This window comes from Ceratotherium simum, chromosome 27 (genome assembly GCF_057802395.1).
Source record: "Ceratotherium simum simum isolate JZ-2026a chromosome 27, ASM5780239v1, whole genome shotgun sequence".
NCBI classification, from domain to species: Eukaryota; Metazoa; Chordata; class Mammalia; order Perissodactyla; family Rhinocerotidae; genus Ceratotherium; species Ceratotherium simum.
Genome location: NC_141926.1, coordinates 12,163,428 through 12,190,118, shown reverse-complemented (window position 1 = coordinate 12,190,118; position 26,691 = coordinate 12,163,428). Strand labels below are relative to the sequence as shown.

The following is a 26,691-nucleotide window of genomic DNA, read 5'->3' as shown; positions in this document are numbered from 1 at the left end:
GATTGTAGAGTTCTTGATTTTAGGAAAAAAATAAGTTAATTTTAGGAAGAGCCACAAGTGAGATACTGAGTTTTGATTCTTAGTAATTTCTTATTTGTTCTATTTTTATCTTAGTTATAATAGAGAAATAACTGTGACAAGACTCAATAAAATTTTCCAGGTCACTTTAATCAAGTTGACCACCAGGAAAAGTTGATACAATTTGTGGGGTGAAGTGTTTCTTAGCTGCTTCTCCTAACAGTTCTCCCATTTCCTAAGTAAATGAAGAATTTAATGACACCAGATTGATGTCACCTTAAAAAGGTTGTCTCTGAAAGAATTAAAAGGCTTCTTTTAAATAACTGTGATTGTACTTGAGTCTCTTAAACAGTATTGAGCAGGAATGAAGAAACAGTGCAGACCTCTGCTTCCCACATAAAAGGACTTGGTGTTCCACAAGGTCCTCATCATGCACAGGAAGACAAGTTATTAACTGGTTTTTAGTGCATATTCCTTCATTCTATAGATTGCCTTCTCAGAAGTTCAACTTTTTTAAAAAATTATCAACTTAGGAATCATAAATTTTCTGCTTATTTTGGTTCATGCCATCTTAAACTCCCAAGTCCAGGAAAAGAGAGGAAAACCTGGAATGCCTGCCTATTTGCAGCGTCTTGATTTTCTTACAATTGATTGTGTATCTCAGCAGTATTTGAGTTGGATGAAGGAAAGGATAGAAGAACTTTGCAGTCTTCAAATCTGAATCATAAGATAACAGAGCCTTCCATTATCTTATTTGACATCTGTTCTTTTATGGCTCCTGTGAGCTCCATTTCCTTGGAGGTATTTGAAGCTGCAACTGATTTAGACAGTTCCGGAAGATAGGTTTAGCCTATCGTACAATGCTGCTATACTCAAAAAAAAATATGCTTTAAAAACTTTTTTTTTTTTTTGTGGGGAGATCAGCCCTGTGCTAACATCTGCCAATCCTCCTCTTTTTTTTTTTTGCTGAGGAAGACTGGCCCTGGGCTAACATCCGTGCCCATCTTCCTCCACTTTATATGGGACGCCACCACAGCATGGCTTGCCAAGCAGTGCCTCGGTGCACACCCGGGATCCGAACCTGCAAACCCTGGGGCGCCGCAGCGGAGCGCACGCACTTACCTGCTTGCACCACCGGGCCGGCCCCTGCTTTAAAAACTTTTAAATATCTTCCTTTATATATTTGATACATTTAAAAATTATTTTTAAAACTATCTCATTAGCATAGGTTTTTTTCTACACATTGTCTAAATTCACTGACTGCTTTTCATTTTATAGTGCCTCCTAATACATTACTAGCTTTACTTTCATTTCTTTTGACTTTGTATCTGCTAATTATTGATCAATAAATCAACATTCAGTTAACCAGAGACCAGAATAGAAAGGAAATGTGCAGTGTAATTCTTTGGTAAAATGAAAAATCTCCATCCGTGCCCCTGGCCCACCTGGTGCATTGGTACATCACGGCCAGCGTCCCTTCTGAGTGTCCACGGCTTGTGTAGCACCTCTGATTAAATATTTTGAATATCACTCTGCCTATAAATACATTTTTCGTGGATGAAGTAAGAACTTTTTAAATAAATGGTCAGGTTCCTGACCATGAAACTAAAATGTTACTCCTTCTCTGTCATTTCTTTTGCATTTAATTTCAGCTCGGATTTATTTTGCTTACTAGTTATACTTTTTTGGTTTATTCCTGCAATAAGAATAAAACCCTGAACAAAGAGACACTGAAATAAAGAATAAATTTTTATGTGATGAACAGTGTCTAAGAATTTAACAGATCTTAAAACTAAAAAACCCTAAAGATCACGTACTCTGATTCAGCTGCTGGCCCTTATCAGGGAGCTGATATTCGAATCTGAGTCTCTTTCTTCCCCGTTCAATACCTTTTTTGTGTGTGTGTGTGAGGAAGATCAGCCCTGGGCTAACATCCGTTGCCAATCCTCCTCTTTTTGCTGAGGAAGACTGGCCCTGAGCTAACATCCGTGCCCATCTTCCTCTCTTCTACATGGGACGCCACCACAGCATGGCGTGACAAGTGGTGCTTCGGTCCACGCCTGGGATCCGAACCTACAAACCCCAGGCCGCCAAAGAGGAGGGTGCGAACTTACCTACTAGGCCACGGGGCCGGCCCATTACCTTTTTATAGTCCATTGCCTTAAATTATTTTTCTGAACTTATTTAAAATTTTTATGCAATTGAAGGTGAAATTTTAAAATAGAGAAAAAAGTAAACCTTTCGGCTACTTTTGACCCTTCCTTTTAAAGGGTCTTGGCCATTGGGCTAATGATAGAGCAGGCCATCCCTATCTGTGCAGGGGCTGACTTCTGGGTCCCTTTCTCAGGGAATCAAATTTAGAGTTTGATTTGACATCACCCCACTGCAGTTTTCCTTTTCATGTAGAGATATTAACTTGAACCAAGAATGCAGATTACTCTAACAATAGAAATTGGCCTGTTTTTTCCGTTTGTCTCTGAAATATCAAATCCAAAATATTTACCAGATTTTTTGTTCATTCTATCAGAGATTACTATTTATGTTTGATTCCAAACTACTATGAAAAGCAATACTGCTAAATATTGAACATTAAAGTTTTATATCCCATGGTGTATGGCAGTGAGAAAGATAATGAAAAATGGAGTTCTTTTTTCCTGGTATTGATTTTCTTTTTTTTAGTGAGAAAGATTAGACCTGGGCTAACATCTGTGCCCATCTTCCTCCACTTTATATGTGGGACGCCTGCCACAACATGGCTTGATAAGTGGTGTATAGGTCCACACCTGGGATCCAAACCTGCAAACCCTGGGTCACCAAAGCAGAGCGTGTGAACTTAACCACTGCACCACCAGGCCAGCCCCCAGAACAGTCAGAGTGAGGTTTCATCATTACTTTCCAGTCTCCATTCTTGGCCTGCCATGCCCCCTCCATAGCTAAACTTCTGTCTCAGATACCCTTCATAATTTGGAAGTCATGTGCCCAGGGCTGCTGCCATAAGGAATAGTCCACCAATTTGTGCCTTTCCTGCTGCATCCTGCCTAGATGTTCCCAGTCTCATTTACTCAGTTCCACACTGAAGCCCTTTCTTCCTTCCCCCTCTCTTGAGTGCCTCCTTCCCTCCTGTCCTCCCTCCCTGCCTGGTACTTGCCTCCCCCAATGTCATGATCTCCAGTTAAACTTTTTCACGTATAGTATACAAAATGCTTGTACATGCATTCTAACTGTATCGTAAGAATAGTCCAGCTAGTAGGAAAGGTTAGCCTACTTTAGGGCTTTTCTCTAGGAATAAGTGCATTTTAACACCGATCCATCCACCTTTGTTGTTCAGTCTCTGAATGAATCTAAAGGTAGCAATAAGGCAGGAAGAAACCTACTCATCTGGATTTCTTGCCAATAAGCAAGGCAAGAGAAGACAGGGCAGGCCTTGGTTCTTAGATCTCACCATGTAGACCCCTGGGCTGCCCACTTGGGGGACTAACCCTAGTTACTAGCCAGACCAAGAAGTCAACTGGAAATACACCCTTGGCTCTATTGGACACTTTGACTCATCTGATTTACTGTTGACACAAATAAGAAGGATTCTGGTGACTGAATCTGTTAGTGACTGTTTGATTCCTGTGGAATCATAGGGTTTCCCCCTCAACAGGCATTTCGTTGTTCTTCATACTTTTGGGTATTTAAACTTCTGACTTGAATACTTAAGTAGCCTGCTAAGGAGATTACTCTTATTCCTGTGGCTAGTATCAAATGAGGAAATCAGATCCAAGGTGGTGATCATCAAATTATAGCTTTTATAATTATAGCTTTTATAACCAACCTGAATACTGGTTTAGTTTGGGGCAGCTGACAACTTCACACATGGATTTAGTAAGAGAAGGTGCTCTGGGAGAGGTGTCATTTGAAGAAAAACAGACCTTGGTGGGGAGAATTGAGGTTGTGGAACAGGTTATCCATTTGTTCTAAGGCAGCATAGCATAAGAAGGAGGTGAAGTTTTAATGGAGGTCGTGTGTGAAGGAGTGTGTGTATTTTCAAAGCCAGTAGAGACTGATATTGATTCATTATCATTAGGACCTTAAGGTTTTATTCATGATCATCCTTGTACCTTAAAACTGGTTATGTTCCATTATTATTGCTGAGTCTTGAGCGGTGTGGCTTCTCTATGCCCTCCACTAGCAAGTTCCTTCTAAAGCACATCATGGAAAATGGTGTAATGTGTTATGGCTACTAAAATATAATCTTGAACAGCTTTTGGAGATCAGTCATGTCAAGACGTAGGGTGATTTTAGTTCCTCCAAATTAACGTGTTTCAAATCTGAAATGTTATCTCCTGAGTGTCTGGGCTTCCCCATAGGAAGGGTTGCATGCTGATCAACAATAGGAGCGCCTGTCACTGCATCTCGTTGCTGAACTATTTCTTGATTATTTGTAGGAACTACGAGGAATACATAATAAGCAGCAGCTCCAGAAACAAAAGTCCCTGGAGGCTGAACGGCTGAAACAGAAAGAACAAGAGCGAAAGATCATAGAATTAGAAAAACAAAAAGAAGAAGCCCAAAGGTGAGTCTTTTCAGCAGTTAATTGTGGACCCATCTGGAAGGAGCTTTGAATGTTTACTATTTCTGTGCCTGGCTTCTCCAAGTACTTACTGGATCAGAAAGAGCCTTCAGTCTTGAATGTGTGTGTGTGTGCGTGTGTGTAAGCACAAACCCGTGTATATATAAGTCTTTGCATATACAAGTGCCCCCTGACGTTTTTGGTTAGTTCCCAGAGCTCTCCCAAGCTACTACTCCGTAGATAAACGGAATTAGACAAGGAAATTGGGACACTTGGTGTGCTCCTTTGCATGCCAATGACCAAAATACTTTTCCAGTTCACAGCCTTTTAATAACAGTGGCGGTCACAGTGCTGGGTTTGCCATCAAAGTCCCTGAGCTCGCTGGCCACACAGGGTTTCTCCAGTGGCACTCACAGTGCGCCACTCTGTCTTCTTTCTTCTTGTTTTCAACTGCAAATTACGCTTGAGTTCGGAGGGAGGAAATTTGCCACTGCTTCTTAGGATACAGACACATTTTTCTTTGAATATTTGTGTTTGTAGTTTTTTATTTTTATTTGTAATAAATTCTAGTAAATTGTAGATATTTATTTTTGAACTTGTGGTGTGTCTGATTTTGTAGTTGGATATTTGCTTTTTAAGTTTCAAATTGATTTTAGACTCTAAGAGACAAAAATGACCGAATATTCCAGTGATATAGTATAAATTATAAAATTGATTACTGAAATGAGAGAAAAAAGGTGAAGAAACAGATACTTTAGGTTAGTCGTTGACTTCAGTGGGCCGAGCTCAGTTAAACTACCCAACATGTTGCACCTTTTGTTGTGGTTATATATATAATTCTGAGTCTGGTGTTTTGGGTTTTTTTTTTTTTTTTTTTTCATGCCAGTGGGTAGGTGGGTAGGGTCTCAAACCAACTTAGAGAACTGCTTTATGGTTTTCTTGGGAGTAGGACTAGGATTACATACCAAGGATTAATTCCTTGGATGTGTTGATTAACTCTGACACCATCATTTTCTTATCTTCCAGGTTTATTATTCACACTATACTGCTCTGAACTTTCACATTTCCTACAGAGTAGAAATAAACACAAAATATCATAATACAGAAAGCTTAAATTTTCTGCTTATAATTGTATGATAAATAGTACCCAAAATTTAACTTTAGAAATAACATGGTTATACAGTATAAATGGTGACCTTTATTAATAGAAAATGTAAGCAAATTTTATTATGTTTTTTGTTATTGTTGTTAGGAATAACAATTAACATCCCTACCCCCCAAAAAAATGTTTTTTTATGCTTTCTTAAGATATTTTGAAAATTGTAAGTAAAATGTTAAAGATTTAAGTTAAAAAGAATTCTGCTGCACTAATTTTTCACATTCATACAGAGTAGAAATAAATATTTTTTAAATGGAGAATAAAAGTTTTATTTGTTTATATTACATTCCCTTGGCAGTTTCCTAATTCCAGGAGATGACCTTTATGCGTTGGCCGTGTCACAGGATAGTGGTTCAGGGTGTGGACTCCAGAACCGGGCTGCCTGGGACTGAACCCCTGGCAGGTGTGGCTGTGTGACCTTGGACAAGTCATTTAATATCTCTGCCTCATTTTCCTTATCTGTAAAGTGGGGATGATAGCAATAAGACCTACCTACCTGGTGTCAGGGTTAAAATAGTTAATAAATTTGGAGGACTAGTTATTATTAACAGTATATCATTTGGGCCGGCTCCGTGGCTTGGCGGTTAAGTGCGCGCGCTCTGATGCTGGCGGCCCGGGTTCGGATCCCGGGCGCGCCCCGAGGCACCACTTCTCCGTCCAACCCGGGGCCGAGTCCCACGTACAGCAACTAGAAGGATGCGGACCTATGACGTACAACTATCTACTGGGGCTTTGGGGGGAAAAAAATGAATAAATAAAATCTTTAAAAAAAAAAAAAAACATTATATCATTTATTATTGCACATTAGTTTCATATAAAGTATTTTCTGGTTTTATAAAATATTGTGGAATGAGAGAAAAATTGTTTCCAGTCTTTTCCTATGGGTTTCGGGTTGAGGCCATCAGAATTTTCAAGGCCTAGATTTAATTGTGATTATCTCTTTGTATCAGCTACTTTGAAAAACAAACACAAAGTAGTCAAATTCAGTAAAATATAGAGTAACTACTGCTTAGTAATGTGAGAAGTATTTTTGTTATTTTTCTAATCACTTTATAAGATACATCCAGAAATTTTATGTTTTTCTAAGTCGTGTGATTTTGTCTTGCTCAGAATTGGAGCCCTGAGCGCCTTCGTTTCGTTGATTCAGATTGCTGCATCTGAAGAACGCTGTCCCCTTGATGTTTAGCATCCCATTGTCTAGAAGGGGTTTTTTTGAAAAGAGACAACAGCAGTGTTAAGTTGGATTTGCTTCCTTGCTGTAATCAAGCATTTTGTTGACAGACGAGCTCAGGAGAGGGACAGGCAGTGGCTTGAGCACGTGCAGCAGGACGAGGAGCATCAGCGGCCAAGAAGACTCCACGATGAAGAGAAACTCAAAAGGGAAGAGAGTGTCAAGAAGAAGGAGAGTGAGGAAAAAGGCAAACAAGAGATGCAAGACAAGCTGAGTCAGCTTTTCCATCCACACCAGGAACCAGCCAAGCCAGTGGTCCAAGCACCCTGGTCCACCGCAGGTATCCGAGGCCAAAGATAATTCTAGCAAATAAGCCGTCTTTTCTCCCAGATCCTCTTGAGAAATTTCTGTATCTAATCAGGCTCTATCTTGGCTATATTAATAGAGTTGAGAATGTCAGTCTCCTTTTTTTGGACAGTGCAGCTGTTCATTCTCTAGGATCATTACATATCTGTTTAATTCTTCCACCACCATGCCAAGCTTTGGCCACCATTGCACTGGCATCTAGAAGTCTTCTGCAGACAGAAGTGGCATGAAGTTTCATTACCGAGCCCCATTTGTACACTGTATTCCACATGGAGGTCATAACCTTTCCTGCCCAAACAGCCTGCTGCTTCTCCAGTTTGTTATTTTCTCTGGGAATTTCTGAGCTCTTTCAGCCATAGGAAGTGGCACCTTTCCCCCTGGCCCACACTGATGTGACATTTGCTATCTTCAATTTGTACTGTTTAAAACTGACTGTTTTTTGCCCTTTGATCATAAATTGCCTCTTTAGAGAATGATAAATGAAAGACTTTGAAATAGCTAGAAAACATTATCTCTTATATCAGATGCAAACTAGAGTGTATTTTTAAAATTCTTGTGGGCTGTATAATATTGGACAACTTTGCAGATAATACTCAGCTGGAGAAAGTGGTTGCCTTTTCCTTAGTATGGCAAATTATGTTGATTTTATTTGTTCAATCATCAGTATTCCTTTTACTGGTATACAAAAACGAAAGAAACACACTGGTTCATAAAGGTTTATTTGTTTCCTGTTTGCACAGTGGGCAGGGATGGGAGTGAGGGTTCAGGGTTGGGTCTGGCACCCTCCCTGCCTTCACATGCATGCAGTCCAGGGAGAGAGACTGGTAAGTCATCAGAGCCACCCAGGAGTGGCCATGCCATAGGAAGGCAAATATATGTTGTAATACTTTTTTTGATCTGAAAATAATTTCACCATTACTTGATCTTAGGCAATTAGTGTAAGTTCCTCATGCTTTCTCCTGGTATAAAATGAGGATTTTTTTCCCTTCGGTCAGTGGGAAATTTTGCACATCATTCAGTTCGAGACTGCATGAAGATAACACCTCCCCCTCGCTGCTTTTCAGAGAACACACGTGTGTCCAAATGCTTGCAGCTTTTGGGTAAACAGTTCAGAGAGCTGCGGGTAGTTATTGTTAACCAGAATCCAAAATATCCTCCGCTTGCGTGCATTTTTTAAAATTTTATTTCATTTAAATGCTAAATTATTTTCATCTAGGGTCCATCCTTAGGTTCATTTTTTTTCCTAGGAAATGGAAGACTTAGGTCACTGGGGATTATCAGTAATAACCGTTCTTGGTGAAATCAGCACTTGTGTTTTATATGACCGTGTTAAGGGCCTAAAACATCATTTCCCTGTCTTTTAATATGGAAAGTTATGCTTCTTTCCCTCCCAAATGAGTTGGCTGATTCAGATTTTGGGTCACATTGGAACTGCTGCATTGTACTCTCCGCTGGGTGGGGAGAAGGGCCTTGATGCCTTACAGATGTGCACTGCTGGAACCCAGGCCCGGAGGCAAGGATCAGGCCTCAGACAGCGGCACCACACTTGACACTGGGGTGACTTATGTTTACAGAGAGTCCACTAATGAACTCTCTGATGCGCCTGAGGTGCAGACATCAGATTCGGCTCCCCTTTGGCATTCAGTGTGTGTTTCAGACATTCCTTGAATAGAGGGAAATAGTTCAGATGTTAAGGTAGGCAGTGGAGGAGATGTCATTAACTTGGCTTGTTGTCATGTGTTTGTGTTCCATGTAACATTTTATTTCTGTTCTCTTCTCCCCATTTTTTTAATAAACAGAAAAAGGCCCACTTACGATTTCTGCACAGGAGAACGTAAAAGTGGTGTATTACCGAGCACTGTATCCCTTTGAGTCCAGGAGTCATGATGAAATCACGATCCAGCCAGGAGATATAGTCATGGTAAGAAAGACCGGTGAAAGCGTGGTTGCTCTAGATAGTCAGCGTCTGTTCTCTGTCTGCAGTTTAGTTGACAATCGTGAAATTGTTGGCAAGTGTGAAATCCAGTAATCCAGCATCTGGGCTTTTGAAGTGTAGGCTCAGCCTTCTTCCTTTTCTATTAGAATGAAAGATGACATTTAAAAAATGTATCCTCACAGCACTTTAAAATAGAATTGTTAAAGAAATGGGTTCTTATCACAGCCTTAGCATATTTTAAAATCTGTAAAGTTCTGGTAATTTCAGAGTTTAGAGTACTGCTTATACATTATGAGCAGTCTTTAAGAAATAGTATTAAGTGCAAAGAACTTTACCATCATTTTCGTAATTGCCAATGATAACTTTTGTATCTTTGGATCAAAGCATCATTTTTCCCCTTTAATTGTGTAAAGTTTGAAAAATATGTGAAAAATAATGAATTAAATACAGTTAATCTGCTTTCCTACTCTGTAAATGAACAGATAAAAAAATTTGGGCTTTTGCTTTATCACATTTTATTTTCTTTAATTGTAATAATAATTAAATATAATCTTATGGTTGTACCTAAAACTATAGTTGCCGGTTTGAGAAAGAATAAAGCAATGTGGTTGACCTAAATTATTTTCTAAAAGAAAACAGTAGTTCCTCAATCTAGTTATTAACTTAAGAATGAGTCTTAGAAGGGGTCAAACTTTGCATTACTATTAGCAATTTTTTTTTTTAAAGATGGGAATGGCTCAGAATTTTAAAAGAACTATGAAAGTTAAGAATTGAGACAAACTTGGGCCAGCCCTGTGCCTTAGCGGTTAAGTGCGCGTGCTCTGCTGCTAGCGGCCTGGGTTCGGATCTCTGTCGTGCACCGATGCACCGCTTCTCTGGCCATGCTGAGGCCGCGTCCCATGTACAGCAACTAGAAGGATGTGGAACTATGACATACAACTATCTACTGGGCTTTGGGGAAAAAAAGGAGGAGGATTGGCAATAGATGTTAGCTCAGAGCCGGTCTTCCTCAGCAAAAAGAGGCGGATTAGCATGGATGTTAGCTCACGGCTGATCTTCCTCACCAAAAAAAAAGAATTGAGACAAACTTGTTTTTCATGCTAGGACTATATGTCTTTGAAGTATAAAAGGGTGTTGTACATGCGTACATCTTGCGTGTGTACATCGTATCTTTGTGTGTAGCATATATGATCTTTAATGGACCAAAATATCTAGAAAGAACAGTGTGTTTGGTACTCAGAGAAATCAGTCCCCTCTCCCCTTATTTTCTGATAGCTTTTTCTCTAATTATTGTGGGCTGGAAATAAGGGAGTCAAGGTCAAAGGTCTAGAATCTTTAAAAGTCAGAATCTCCTTAACAATAATGAAGCTCTCTTCAAATCATCTCCATGCCTTCACTCAGCAGTTTTTGAATGCCTGGGTGCCAGCCTCGCTCATTCTTTACAGAAAAAACTGCTGGCTTCTCTAAGTGTGGGCACACATTCTGCACACATGAACGGTGATGCAGAGCAGCAGGGTGTGTCTGTCAGCCTCTTCGCCGTCTCCTGTTGCCTATGCTGTGCTTTCTTACAGCCTGAAGCTGCTTTGCTCATATTGCCTCATCTCTGAAATATCATGCCTTTTAAAGCAGGTTAATTGTAAAATATATAAATACCATGCAATAGCGGGAATCTAAAAATTATGCAAGTTCATTGCGACATCAGAGAGGACCTCATTACAAAGTTGTTTCTTTACACTAACAAAAAAAATGCCTAATATTTTTGAAACTGGAAAAGTAATGTTCTCTTCTTAAGATAAGCAGGTATTACAAAATGTTACAATAAGGAAATGTTATAGATGATCTATATTTTAATGAGAAAATATTGCTATTTTTTGGAAACATAGTCTTGTTACAATGATATTGAATCCTTTTCCTCAAATTGGCTAGCTAACCACCGGCTGGACTAGATGAATAGAGTTTAGATATACTGTAAGAATAAAACATTTCATTAAACATATATTTTGCCTTGCTTTCAAACCTTTGCTTTCCTGGTGGAGGTTAAAGGGGAATGGGTAAGTGCTATGTCACTGTCAGGAAGTCTGCATCTTCTTAAATGTTTTGTTCTTTTAAGTCACTATAATTCTGTGTAAGTACACATATCTCTGCGTGTTGTCGCAGCAGTAAAAGTATGTTTTGAGTTTGTGTGGTAGGTTGCGCTTTAAAAAAAAAAAAACAAGAAAGCTGTTAAAGTGTGTATACCAGGTTTCTCTTTGCTAGATTCCATTTAAGGACTAACTGGAAGGCTCTGTATTTGGCAAGTTATTGGGTCAAGTCTCTTTCTCAGGCCATGGACAAAAATAAGTTCCAAGTAGGTTAAGCTTAAAAGATAAAATTCTAAAAATATAATTTTTTTAAAAAGGAGACTATTGGAATAATTTTCTGGCTAAGAAATGCCTGTCTAAGTTAAAAACCAGAAGCTATAAATGACAAAAAAGGACAGATTTGACAATATAAAAAAATTAAAACTTGTATATTGCAAAATACTTAAGAGACAAAGGTTACTATACATATTACATAAAAAGACCCATAGACAAGTCTTAGAAAAGATGGCCGAGGATATGAAGAGACATTCACAGATGAAGAAAAGTAAATGATTTATAAAATATACGAAAAGATGCTTTGTTTCATTGGTGATCAGGAAAATGCAAATTAAAAACATAAGATAGCATTTTTTATCTCTCAACAAGTTTAAAAATTTCATAATATCCAACTTTGTCAAGAGTGTAGGAAAGTGGATGTAATATACATTGTCAGCATGGTTGTATGAATTGGCTAAGCCATTTGGAAGGCAATTTGGCAATACCTATTCAGATTTAAAATTCTCATTCCCCAGGACCCCAAAATTCTGTTATTCTCCCTCTTCTAGGCTGTCTTTTGGCATATGCACAAATATATGTGTACATGGATGTTCACTGCAGCGTTATTGGTAAAAGCAAAAAAAAGAGCAGCCCTATGTCCATCAGTAAGGGAATGGTTTAAATAAATTATGATACAGCTAAAGAAAAAATATAATGAAGATGTTAAAAAAGTTACATAGACCTGCATATACAAATAAGCTGTCCAGTGAACAATATGTAGAGTGTAATTGCACTTTGGTTAAATAAAAAACTGTATGTGTGTACACGTGAATGTTTATGTGTGTGTAGTTAACAGTCTTGAAATACAGACATCAAACTATTAACAGTGGTTACTGCTGGGCATGTTTAATTTTATGTGCTTCTATATGATTTTCCTGTTTACAAATGCATCAACATTTGTAATTTTTAATAAAACACTAAAAATAAATCCAACTTCAACAAGTGTAACAGAGAACGTCTACCCAGGACTGGAATGGTGTTTGCTTTATCTCAGACATCCTGACTATGTAATGAAATATGGAATGTACAACTAGGCATAATTTATTGGCTTCCTGGAGGGACAGCCGCAGTGTCTTCATGTTATACTACAAAATGTAACGTGGCACTCCAAATGGCATTCAGTTGTACTGTCTTCGTGAGGTTAATAATCAGTTTTTTAAATGGAAATTGACATATAATAGTAATGATGTTTTTATTTCATGAAGTTTGCAGTTAAGAACCATCAACATGAAAAATATGTAGTAGAACATTACCGTCAATCTCTCCAGGTTGAAAATCAAGAGGAGTTCAGGGGCCGGCCTGGTGGCATACCGGTTAAGTTCATGCACTCGGCTTCTGGCGGCCCGGGGTTTGCAGGTTCGGATCCCTGGCACGGACTGCTGCACCGCTTGTCAAGCCATGCTGTGGCGGCGTCCCATATAATGTAGAGGAAGATGGGCACAGATATTAGCCCAGGGCCAATCTTCCTCAGCAAAAAGAGGAGGATTGGCAACGGATGTTAGCTCAGGGTTAATCTTCCTCACAAAAAAAAAAAAAAATTAAGAAGAGTTCACTTACTTTTGTGGGCACAGTAATCATTAGATTCTCAGATTGCTCAAACTTCTTTGAAAAGTAGCTTACCTATTAGATTTTTAGAAGTCTGACAATGTTTCCTTTTTTTAATGTAGGCAATTTTGGAGGGGGCTTTAAAAATATTTTGCTTTTGAAAAAACTTGATATCAGCCCAGTTTTCTCCAAAAATATATCTTTTCATGGTTAACAAAAATTTAATGTTCTATCTTATATATAGTCCTGTTGTTGATAATACAAAGAAATATAAAATGATGTCTGTCATTCATATGTTGAAAATCTTTTTCGAAAAATAGGGAGAAACACGTGAAAAAGCCAGTGTATGATGAAGTTCTCAATGAATGCTCACTAAGTTGGCTAGGAATTTAAAAGAGGAAAGGAATCAGAGTGAACTGATGTACTCAGGGAAGACTTTGAATGGAGGCTTCTTATTTGAGTTTGACCTTGACAGCTAAGGCTTACATACTTTGAAAATATATGGCCTGTCTTCCCATCTGGAGGTCCCAATATTTGGAGGGTGAATATATCAAATTTGACATCTGTAATGTGTTTGAACAGCATGAGGAATTAGAAGACCTCTGCTCACTGCTGTTTGGTTGAAGTTTATCTTGATAATGCAGGCTGGTCATCTAACCCAGCAGGTCCTAGATGGTCCAGGAATGAATGAAGGAATGAAGGAATGAATGAATCAATCCATCAGAACTGCTCAGGGAGCATAACAAATAACCATTCCAGAGACTCTGGGAACTAACTCTTAATCCACGTATAAGATTGAAAACCCTCTCCAGGTGGTTCTGTTGGAGAGTTAGTTTCAGGAACCACGATCTATCCTAATCTCTTTTTCCTGTCAGGACTAATCCTAAATCATTTCCGAATATCCTCTTGTTAGAAATATCCAAAAAAACAGACTTCTTTAGCGGTTGTCAGCCGTCAAGCAGTCAATTCATTCTGGAAATTGTTTATCTTCTAATTTAGTGTTACTCTTGTAACAATTTAAACTCATTTTTTTCCTTTTCTTCTTTTGATGGAATTTTTTTTTAATATAGTCAGTACTTTGTCTTTTCTGCCTTCCTTAGATCTCCAACCTTAACATTGAAGCTCGGCTTGTCTAGTAACAATTGGTCATAGGATCGTTGCTGTTTTGAGGGACCAGTACACACATTTGATTCCAGGGATGGGCTGGATCTGGCCCACTGCCTGTTTTGTAGTTAAATTTTATTGGAACACAGCTAGGCTTCTTCAGTTACATGTTGTCTACAGCTGATTTTGTGCTATAGTGGCAGAGTTGAGTAGTTGTGACAGAGGAAAAATTTGCCTGTCTCTAAATTAGTGCTTTAGAAAACCACTTTTATATCTTCATCCAGGAGTTTGGGGGGAAACCTTGTATTTCCACACTGGCAAATGCGTGAAACATGCTGCCCCCCAGATTCCTTAGCACATCCAAGGCAGCCATACCAGCTGGTCTGAGTCAGTACACAGTTTAAACCTCTTTGCTGTCCATGTTCTTTGTCATGCTTGCTAGAGTAGAGGGAATTTCTATTTTCCTTCTTTGTGACAAGGTCAGAGGTTTCAGAAATATTAATGCTCCCTAATGACAATGGCAGCCATGAATCATATAAACATTGAGAAATTATTATTGGGCTTCAGCCACGTGTACTTGAACCTGATAGCTGCTGTGTGCATGACTGTTGCATAAGTGCCCTGTGTTATGCAGTATACGATTACTAACGTTTTGTGGATTAGATCTGTAACATCCCCAGACATGTAATCAAGATCTTGGGTTTGTACTTCCCACTTTGATAATGTGTCACTAGAATGACCCTGGATGCTTTGAGGTGTTGTGGTGGAGGTGGTTAAATGAAATTGTATTAACACCAATGTTGTTAATACTAAAACCCCCTGACTTATAGTCACCAATAAATGAGTTTACTATGTCTGTAAAAGTCCACATTACAAAGAAGTTTGCATGCCTCACTTTTCTTATTCTGTCCTAATCTTATGTTTTTCCACAGTTGGATTGGCACTTTGGGTAGTTTCCCTATCCAGGAAGAAATATTTCTCATTTTCACATGAGAACCTTTGTGCTTTTTCTAAATGGTTGATTTAATTTACGTTGAGTGAATTTTTATTATATCCTCTGAACCTTAAAATTAAAATTTAAGTATTCATTAAAATTAATGGATTCCTATAAGAATAAATCAGACTAGTTGAGACTATTGCTTGGCCAAAGTTGACCAGTGACTTTCCTTGGTTAAAGGTGAAATACTGATTTCACTATTGCCCTGACGGGTGGGAGAAACTCTTGTCTGCAGAGATAAGAGGCTGATGGGTCCCCCTCCCCCTTCCTATGCACACAAAGCTCCTTTCACTGGTGCAGCTTCCTTTGTGTCGTATCAGGGGACAGGGCTGGGTGTGATCGGTTAAACAGAGTGGGAGCTAGACCTGCTCACAGGTTGGGACTTTTCCTCAGGGCTTCAGGTCCAATTCCAGATGTCAACTAAAGTCTTGTTAACCGGATAAGACCCTGTGTCTTGAAGGAATCACAGGAGATCATAGGACATAATTAAGTAAAGCAGCTGACATTCCAGGAGGTCCAACTTGGACAGACCAGAAGGAGTTCCAGACAAGCCGTGATCAGAGATTGAGCTCCAGTCCCTAAAGGATTACTGCGGGCAAGAAGTCAAACCCAGAGGCCTGGGGTCCCAGACAGGTTTCTAGAGCAGGGAACTCCCCATGCAGAGAACCACAGCTTGTTACCTCAAGTGAGGGTGCAGTAGAGACCAGGCTTTTGGAACGGGACAGAAGCCCAAAAGAGACCTGCAACAGAGTCAGAGCTGAACAACAGGAGAGAGGGCTAAAAAAATTCTATCATTAAACACTTATTATATGCCAGGCAATGTTATTAAACATTCACGGTTCCTCCCAACAACCATAATAAGACACTGTTATCCCCATTTTGCAGATGAAGAAACCGAGGCACTAAGAGATTAAACTTGCCCAAAGTCAACCAGTTCATCACTTGTAGAAGTAGTATTGAAATTGAGGCCATCTAATTGCAGAGCCCTACTCTTGATCATTACACTTGGCCATCTTGAGGCTGAGTTATTGTGTGTTGGGCTCAAGCTCCTAACTCCTGCCTAACATCACCTTTGGTCCCAGGATGAGTGGAGGGGGCGGGGGCTCCGCTGTTGAACCTCAAGAGATGTTGAGGAGGCCCTGGCACCACCTGGCCTTGAAACAGCTATGTTTCCAGTGCAAAGCAGCTGCAAGGTTAAAATGTGTCATAATATCACCAATAAATATAAAGGAGGGGGTCAGCCCCATGGCTTAGTGGTTAAGTGCAGGCGCTCCACTACTGGCGGCCCGGGTTCGGATCCCGGGCGCGCACCGACGCACTGCTTCTCCGGCCATGCTGAGGCCACGTCCCACATACAGCAACTAGAAGGATGTGGAACTATGACATACAACTATCTACTGGGGCTTTGGGGCAAAAAAAAAGGAGGAGGATTGGCCATAGATGTTAGCTCAGAGCCAGTCTTCCTCAGCAAAAAGAGGAGGATTAGCATGGAGGTTAGCTCAGGGCTGATCTTCCTCACAAAAAAAACATAATAAAAATAAATAAATAAAAAAGAATACAAAGAAACTGAAACTTAAAAAAAATATATATATATAAATGAGGAAGGAAAGGCATCAGGCTATTTGAGTTTAGCATAAAATAAGATCCAAATGGAAAAATGTCATCTTAAATCCTCATCTAGCGAAACCGTTGAGACTGCCCAGAAAAGGGAAAGTAAGAACAAAAGAGTGTGGGGGAGCTGAATGACAGTGGTAATGTGTTCACATCTGATGTGTGTTGGCGAGAAGAGCAGAGCCGTAGAGGACAGAGGAGGCCCTTTGAAGCAGTGTTGTGCTTTATCTTGGGGAACTCCTTTTTGGAAAATTCTCGGCTTTAAAAATTGCTTTTATTCATGACAATAAGGGTACCCTAAGGTGGAGCAGCAAAGCAGGTGCACCCTACCTACTGAATATTTCGTAAATAACATGTAGAATCAAGTAGTAAGCCCTGTATTCTACTTTCTCCACCCCTACCCCATGCATTCTTTTTTAATTCAAATAAGCTAATAAACATTATACCCTATTACCCTACACTGAATACAGATAAATGTTTGATTCTGTAGTTCTTTGCTTTGTTTTTTATTGAATATTCGAATGGGATAGAAAACTGGTATTTTTGCCAGTTTTTCCAAAATTATTGTTAAGACCGTACCTACTCATTTCTGTGATTTCTAAAGAGCAACGTTAATGTCCAATGAAGTGTTCCGTGTTTTACCTCCTTAGGCAGTATATTAAGGGATAAAAATAAGATAAGGTCTCTAATAGACCCTTATTTGACTTAGAGTAATGAAAATAATTTTCTAATAGTGAAAGTCATTTATCCCCCAAAAGCCTTCTCCTGTTGCTCATAAAACAATGGGGGTAACTCGTAAAGACAAGTAGAATCATTCTGGTGATTTTGAATGATCCTTTTGAGCCACAGTTAAAATAAAATGCAAACATTAAAAGCCCCTGGAATAATAAATAGCCTCTTTGAAATTTTTAAGCAGCAGAATTCTATTCTCTCATGTGTACTTGTTGAATATTAAAGTTAAATTTATACAAAAGAAAACTATAGGACCTTAATAAAATTGATTGTTGCTGTAAATAATCACTTCCTTAATTTTCTTATCATGTTTCTGAAAAACTTTTAAATGGCTAAGTACAGCAGTCAGCTTTGCTTCCTGTAGAAACCATCTAAAGCTGTGTTTTTTGTCTTTCTTGTCCCTATGCTGAATAAGTACTGCTTAGTTATTAGAGATTTTTAGAATGCTGAATTTATATTGATTGCACCCTTTGCTTTCAACTTTAAATAATAAACCCAAGTCAAATTATTTTTAATAATTACATGACTTCCTGAGTGATGAAGTCTGTCAGATCACTTTCCAGTTCAAAATAGCTCTAAACATTTAAACTATGGGCCTTAGGACTTTAGGCACTTAATCTTGTATGCCATTATTAGAAAAAGAGAAGAAATCTAAAAAAAAAAAAAAGCTTTAAAAAGCACAAAGAGTAAGAACTTGAATTATGGCACTTACTGTTTTTTCAGAGTTAATGTTTAGAGACAATCTTTCCAGAGAGACTTAAGAATAAGAAGAAACATCCATGCAGTGTGTCAGCGTGACAGGGTCAGAGGCTTGGGGCTTTGTTCTGCTAGAGTGTTTAGTGTCTTTGTGGGTTGATTTAGTTCCACTTAAATTAAACTTTGTGACTTTCCTGCAGGTGGATGAAAGCCAGACTGGAGAACCGGGATGGCTTGGAGGAGAATTAAAAGGAAAGACAGGATGGTTCCCTGCGAACTATGCAGAGAAAATCCCAGAAATTGAGGTTCCCGCTCCAGTCAAACCAGTGACCGAGCCCACCTCCACCCCTGCACCCAAACTGGCTATGCGTGAGACCCCCGCTCCTCTGGCAGCGACCTCTTCAGAGCCCTCCACGACCCCCAACAACTGGGCCGACTTCAGCTCCACGTATGTGTAGGCATGCTATTTCTGATGACTAAGTCCCAACTTAAGTATTTTTATGGTCTTGGGTTGTATCTCTGCGTAAAGGAGCTGGCTCTTTTCATTACCACTTTCTCTGACTGGTCTACTGGCAAATTGTGGATTACATTCTCTGAACTGGATTTAATTATATCATTGCTCAACAATGATTTGCCCTGGCACAAAATAAAGCCTATTATCTTGTTTCATTCAATAATTTGTCTGCATCTTGCATTCTTATGGAAGAGATGGAGAAGTACAGTTTCCTAATAATCAGTTTGACATCCATGTCAGTCAGCAAATATTTCAGAGTCATTTCCCACATGTAAACAGCACTTTTTTTTGCGGGACAGAATCAGAAACTGAATTCAGTCATGTGGTTTTGAATCAGATAGAAAGCTGTTTCCTTTAAAGCTTTCCCCTTTCATCAGTCGTGAACAAATGTACAGGGGAGTGAAGAGATGTGTGCTCTTGGCTACAGTTAGTGCTTGCCCTTGGTCATCAGGAAATGGCATTAAAAACAGTGTGTAAGCAAAGGTTTGAAATGTCCATACTTCTAGTTATAGGACCATGATCCAGCTGTGCAGTTGTCTAAAAATATTTTATTCAAGCAAAAGTGATTTGAGTCAGAAGTGTAGTGTTTTAAATATTTTTTCAAGTCTAATCATCTTTCAGAAGAAACAAATCGAAGGCAGAGAGTCAAGACTTAATGCTGGAGAAAGATCAGATGGGTCAAGTTGAGGAAAGGAAGGAGCCTAATGAGCAAGGGCGGGAGGAGTAGAGGGAAGGGTGTAAGGAATAGCAAGGTTTTCCTACTTAGATTTTCATATAAACGGTTGAAAGTGCTAAAGAAGTTCCTCTCTATCTAATCTCTGCTAAAAAGTAGCCTTCCATTAGCACATTCCAAGTTGAAACTCCTTTCCTCTCTTGATCTTGATTGAAGAGCTCCGACTTTTTAAACTAAAGATTAGGCTAAAATAGAAGACAAATACCATGTTTTCCAGGATTTTGTTTTGCTATGGATCCAATGCCTGTGACTCTCTTCCTCATTAAATGTGTGGTGTGCAGCTCTCCAGCTATAATTGCAGGCATCTTATTTTCCAAACCCCAGATCAGGGTGTGTAGTCAAACAAAGGAATTATTTTGATTTTCAAATTTGTTTATGTCTTAGAAAGATGTAAAAAGTAAATTGCATTTAGATCTGCACTCATACAGATGTGTTGATTTAAAATTCTAAAATCACAAAATTAAAACTGTCCCAGAGATTCAGGACAACTGGTTGCTCTAAAGGTACCACTTGTAGTTACCGTGGTGTCTAGGCATACAGCCGGGTGCTGGCTGTGCGATGGTGGGACAGAGAAATGGTGTTAAGAAGCACCAGCTACTAAGCTGGCATGTTTTCGTACGTGATATATAACTTCTTTTTTGCTGATTTGGCTATTGTTATTACAAATGATGATAATGCTCATATGAGGATGTTTCTCTGGTGCTTTAGAGTTACAAAGTATTTCCCTATCCAGTATTTCACCACTCACCAAAAATGGTAGAATATTGTTCCTATTTTATCAATGCGGAAATGAAGATTCAGAGAAACTCCTATAATTTGCGTGAGGTTTGTCACTAGTGTGCGATGCTCAGACTCAAACCCAAGTCCAATGCTCTTTCCTCCCTCCTTGTTTTTTTTGTTTTTTTTGTGAGATCAGCCCTATGCTAACATCTGCCAATCCTGCTCTTTTCTTTCCGAGGAAGACTGGCCCTGGGCTAACATCCGTGCCCATCTTCCTCCACTTTATATGGGACGCCGCCTCAGCATGGCTTGCCAAGCAGTGCGTCAGTGCGCGCCTGGGGTCCCTCGGCGCCGACGAACCCTGGGCCGCCGCAGCAGAGCGCGCGCACTTAACCGCTTGCGCCACCGGGCTGGCCCCCTCCCTCCTCGTTCTTGAACCTAGAAAGCCCCACAAATGTACTAGGTTTGTGTTTACTGCGGGTGAAACGCTGGCGCATTAGAAACTACTTGCTTTTCATGGTGGGATGCTTTTCCTTCCAGGTGGCCCACCAGCACAAATGAGAAACCAGAAACTGATAACTGGGACGCATGGGCAGCCCAGCCCTCTCTCACCGTTCCGAGCGCTGGCCAGTTAAGGCAGAGGTCGGCGTTTACTCCAGCCACGGCCACCGGCTCCTCCCCGTCTCCTGTTTTAGGCCAGGTAAAAGCAGTCAATGGGAGTGTGAAAACCTAGCATGCCCTAGAGTACTGACAGATTCAGCAAATGCCTGTTGATGGTGTCATGTAGAAGACAGCCTCATTATATGTATGGCGTCACCTGGCAGTGCGGGATCCAGTTCACGTTTTCCCAGGAACCAGGAGTATATTGTGAATAGTGAGAGTTCAGAGATGGGTAATCAGAGAAGCTTCACTGAAGAAGTGGCATTTGAACTGCATCTTGAACAATGGATAAGGTCTTATTAGGAAATACAGAGGGCTGACATATGAGACAGAAATACTGTGAGGACAGGCTTTAAGGTAGGAAATCAGAGTGTGTGGGGAAAATCATGGGTCAGTCCATTTGGCTAGACCATTGAGTAGTTATTGCAAAAGATTGTAGGTTAATGGAAATGTCTTAAATACCCTACTAAGAAAGAATAATTTCTGAAAGGATAAAGATGGTTGTTCTCAGTATTTCTATTTTTATTTAATACAGTAAAGATAAAGAAATGAACTTTCTATAAATAATCAAACCAAACAAGAGCAAATGCCTATCTAGCAGGCACTTGGGGGTCAGGGGCAGTTTCTGATCTGGTACAACCAGCTTGAACGTGGGCTCTAGGCGGATTCATGTGGAGGTGGTGTGCAGGAAGATTCAAGTGGGGACATTGGGGCAGCGACACCAGTTACAGAGGGTGGAGTCATAATGCCTGAGGGAGCAAATAGAGTAGGAAAGAGGTCTGGGAATGAGGGAGAGATTTGACCTTAAAGAGAAACAAGGAATTGAAGAAGAAATTGATTTTTAGTTCGAGGGAAGGGTTGGTTTTTAGATGTGTTATGTTTAAGGTGAAAGTGAGACACCCAGTTAGTCCTGTCTGGCAGGCAATTGGAACATAGATCAGATCTAAGGAAACGTGTGAGATCTTCGAAGGAGAGAGAATGTAGGGAGAAAATGGAAATACACAGAGCGTGTGTGTTCTGTCACCGGGAAGAAGAGCAGCTGCCAACAGGGGTGGATCTTTCCTTTGCCTCTGTCCCAGCTCAGCGGTTAGCACGTGTCTCATGCTCAGTGGTGCTGACTCAGTGGTAGAGAAGGGGACAGCTTCCAGAAAGTTGGGGGGTGCTCATATTATTAAAGGCAGTGGTCAGGGCAAAGAAGAGACCATTCGGTATGGCAAGTAGAATGTATCTGTGACATGGGAACGAGTAGAATAAACCAGATTGCAAAGGGGAAAAGAGGAAAGGATTGGTGAGTAAGTGGAAAGATTCGTGAAAGAGAAGGGAAGGAGCAGAGTGGAGCAGGACATTGGGAAAGGCATGACGCAACCATGTTGCCTCATGTTGGAGAAAGGGCCTGAGAAGTCAAGTACCAGAGAATATAATTGGTGTAAGGTGGAAGCAGCATTAAAATCACAGAGAAGAAAGCGGGATTCTTTGTCTTCTGGGAGAGGAAGGGTGAAGAGGTTGGGAAAAGATGAGGGAAAGAAGTTCAGGTTGTGCTCCAGGCCCACATTCTCAGGAGGGGACCCTGAGGGCCTGTGGAGTATGCAAAATAGGAATTCAGCAAAGGAGAATGCAGGATTGCTTGGCTTAATTTAACCTGAATCTGTAAGTGGTCATGGCACGTTGTCTTAGCTTTCTGCAGCAATACTTCACAGTTTGGAAATGGAAATGATAGCAGTAATAAAAGCTACAGCTACTATCATGATTATTACTGTCATAGCAACACTATGGATAGATCTTGTGAAACTTCCTTGACAACCTTTTGAAGAAAGTATCTGTTTTATAGATGTGGAAACTGAGGCCTAGAGAGATTAAACAATTGCCCAAGGTCACAAAATTAGTAGTGACAGGCTTGGGACTCAAATGCAGAGTCCCTGTTCTGTCCGACCCCAGGCTGAGTTATTCGGGTGTATCCCTGTGGAAGATTGACAAGACAGGCACAGGGAAGATTGCTCAGGGTGAGAGATTCTGAAATACCAATGAGAGCACAGCTGAAATGGCTGACCCAGGGGTCTATTCGTGGTAGAGAAATAAATGGAGGTGGCCGAGAGGATTAGACAATACAGAAGAGCTATGAGATCCGTGGCTGTGAGGGTATGAGGCCCTGTGAGTGCGAGAAAGGAGAATGGAAGGCGGAGAATGGAAGGCAAAGAATAGATGGTCCTGGGCAGTGTTTGAAACCCAGAGACACCTCCTCAGTTCTGAGGATTTGAAGGAGCGTACAGGTGAAATGGAAGGAAATGGGATGTCTTAGGTTTAAGAAGGTGAGAACCCGTGACGACCAGGATTTAGAAGTTATCGACGTGGATGCTGAAACTATTTGACCTGTCATAAATTCTCTATTTATCAGATGTAATCATAATTAAATGTCAACACGGAAATAACTTATAAAGGCAAGTACAAATTGGTACTGGATGAACTGTCTTTGGGCATTATCCTTTGTTCCTGTCCATTTACATATGTGATTGACAGTTGACATTGCTGTATTTTTTAGTAATGTTTTAAGATATTGTAATGGTTTTATATTATAGTTTTTAAAAAGATAATGAATGCCTCACCCTGCCTTTCCAGCCTCGTCTCCTACCGCACTCCTCCATGAAAGTAGGCTACACACACCCCCGGATTGTGCTCCTCTTCCTGGACCCTTTGCAGTGTACCACGTCGAGGCCTTTGCCCATGCTGTGCCCTCGGCCTGGAGTGCCCTTCCTCCGAAGCCCTAGCTTTCAAAATCCTTCTCGTCCTTCAAGGCCCAGCTCCAGTGCTGTCTCCTCTGGGAAATGTTCCCTGTTGCCCTCAGGCAGAATTCATCCCTCATCTCTCTCTGTTCCCCCAGTGAATAGTTGGAACCTCTTATTAGCATATTTCATTCTGCCATGTGGTATACATAGTTGCTTGTATCTCTTTCTTCCCCAGTACCTGTGAGTTCCTTGGTAATAATATCATACTGTCCATTTTTATAGTGCTTTATAAAGGTTAATAAAGTGTTTTAACCTAAATTATTTTGGGGAGGCAGAGATGGCATTTTATTTATCTTTGTAGCCCCACAGTGCCTTGCATATAGGTGTACAATAATTTCTGCTTACAATGGAGTTATGCTAACCAAACCCCTGTTTCTCTAAAAAGGAGCTAAAACAAGCCCAATCCAATGCAAGGCATGTTTCCCTGTCCCTAAACTAAGATATCCGTTAATTATCTTTTGAGATTTTGTAAGGTTTCTGCTCTTGTATTAATCCTCCACTAAAAATCCAAATCAGATTGGAAATGGTGGGGGGGAGGGGATACCCTGGGCAATCTGAGAGTTAAAATAGAACCAAAATATAAAAGACACACAACCAGGTGCAACAGAATAAATCCGACCTCCTGGCTTGTTTAAATAGAGAGTTCTAGATGGCCAGGCAATGGCTGTGTGAATAGGCTGGCAGGTTTTCGCCTCCACTTTTGGAAATAAACAGTTACTGAGAAACAATGCAGTGTCTAGCACCCTGGTGTGCTGAAGCGGGGTCTTTGTGGCCGTGTGTGTGCCCACATGTGCTTATTGGAGAGGAGGTGCCAGCGTTCGTGTCGCCTGAGTTGATAACAAATCACGAAGTAACCAGAGGTCTTTTATGTTATTCCATACAAGGGTGAGAAGGTGGAGGGGCTACAAGCGCAAGCCCTGTATCCGTGGAGAGCCAAAAAAGACAACCACTTAAACTTTAACAAAAACGATGTCATCACCGTCCTGGAACAGCAAGACATGTGGTGGTTTGGAGAAGTTCAAGGTCAGAAGGGTTGGTTCCCCAAGTCTTACGTGAAACTCATTTCAGGGCCCGTAAGGAAATCGACAAGGTATTTTTGTGTTTATCTGCTTCTATTAGATGAAAACAATGTTAGGCATTAAATTATTGCTTGCACTTGTTAAGATTCACAGATAGGAGTTGCAGGATTATTTTATCTTCTTGATCTTTTAACTGCGAAAGAGTACGTGTCAACAGAAGGGAGCCTCTTACAGATAAATTGGTCACTTTTTTTTCACTTGTGGAAGCCTGTGTATCTTGCTTTTCATTGAATTATGCAAGAGGGAATTCTACTCTGAGACCTAGAACATTCTTCTGGGTTTGTGGGAGATTTGTCTCTCTTCATGCTTACTACTCAGTACTGTGCCAGGTACACATGAATTCTTAGAGGCCCAAAGCATTTGGGGGAATAATTGGAAGCATGAATTATCTTCCTCATTAGGGTCTTATTGTAGCACGGAACGTTAACAAGGTTGTTGTTTAATTATTCCAACCATATAGATGTTCAAAACAAATTATGAGCTTTAAGAAGATAAAAATATCAGATGAGAATCCATCAGTCGTGCTTTGAAATAGACCAATATGTTGGCTGTGTATCTAGCACAGCAAAGTGCTAAAAGACAGGAATGTGAGCTAGAATCTTGCTTCTGTAGCACCTTATCATGTGTTTTAACTTAGCCAAGTGCAACTATTTCAGCTGTGGATTGTTCAAAGTTTTAAACATTAAACAGTTTTAAAAGAGAAAAATCAGTGTCATCTTTTAAGATAAAAATTAAAATGCTCTTTTTTCGCCTCTTTCAGCATGGAATCCGGTTCTTCCGACAGTCCTGCCTGTCTAAAGAGAGTAGCTTCCCCTGCAGCCAAGCCAGCCGTTTCAGGAGAAGGTGAGATATCTGAGTCAAATGTATCCTGTAGGAAGTCGTGGAAATTACGTAAGACAAACAGTAAATGTTTGAAACACGATTGGATTTCATTTTAAAATAGACTACGTTAATTTATGTTCAATATATTAAACTCTAAGGTAAAGTGAAAGTTTAGCTCATTACAAAATCAAAGTGCTTTATGGAGACTTTCAAAATACCATCAGATATATTGATGATTAAAACTGAATTTTCTAATTACATTTGATTATGAGTCCTTTGATTTTTGAAAGAGGCCCATCAGTCACTAAGGGTCAGGTTTTCTGAGCATGTCTTTAGCTGAGTTGTGGTTGTGTCTGTTCTTGGCTTATAGATAAGTGTTTTGTTTTAAAACCGTTAATACACAGTCCCGTAACACTGTCACAGCACCATCACTGCCATTGGTACCACCCCAAACGAAGCAGAAGTTCAGTTTCCATGTTCCACATAAATAACCAAACCAGATTATTTAGGCCTAAAAAATTCCTTTTGAGTGTTTATTACGCAAGCAATTGCTTTATTTCCGGGTCTTTACTTTGTGACATAATCCTAAGGATTATATATGCCAGTATATGGTATGGGTTTAAAAATGAACAAAACCTACATAATTTGGGCTCTAATGGTAAAAATCTCATGTCTTTTCTACATTCAGCTTAGCCATTATCCTAGTACTAACTGAAGGGTGCTACCCGAGTCAGACGGGCTCTCTGTCCAGAAGTCTGAACCAATATCTACCCAATTATATAGTAATTTTTCATGAGTTCCTTGAATAAATTATATGAGGATAGAATGTTTTATTTAGTTTGTTTGCCATTAGGAGATGGTTGCATTCCTTAGAAACCTTGCCTTATGAAAGATAGAATTATTGAAATAGTTGTTCCAATGGAGATGGCAAGAATTAAGGTTTAATGGTATTTCATACTCAGAGTAACAAAGTTACTTTCTTAAGAGGAGTTTTAGAATTTTCTTTTTTAGTTGATAGGTATAGCTATAGAACCTCATCATCCCTAAACAAATCCAGCCTTTTATTGCATCCAGTTTTTGCTTTTACCTCCAAAATA

At 39.9% G+C, this 26,691-nt stretch overlaps 1 protein-coding gene across 1 annotated transcript in view; it reads left to right on the top strand.

The window, feature by feature from the left end:
• ITSN1 (intersectin 1) overlaps positions 1–26,691 on the top strand; it is a 207,935-nt gene that overhangs the window by 123,694 nt on the left and 57,550 nt on the right. Inside the window, exons 17-23 of the mRNA XM_014786824.2 lie at positions 4,449–4,576; positions 7,014–7,243; positions 9,069–9,190; positions 18,487–18,734; positions 20,794–20,953; positions 24,578–24,783; positions 25,533–25,615. Coding sequence (XP_014642310.1) covers positions 4,449–4,576; positions 7,014–7,243; positions 9,069–9,190; positions 18,487–18,734; positions 20,794–20,953; positions 24,578–24,783; positions 25,533–25,615 — 1,177 coding nt within the window. The remainder of the gene's footprint in view (positions 1–4,448; positions 4,577–7,013; positions 7,244–9,068; positions 9,191–18,486; positions 18,735–20,793; positions 20,954–24,577; positions 24,784–25,532; positions 25,616–26,691) is intronic.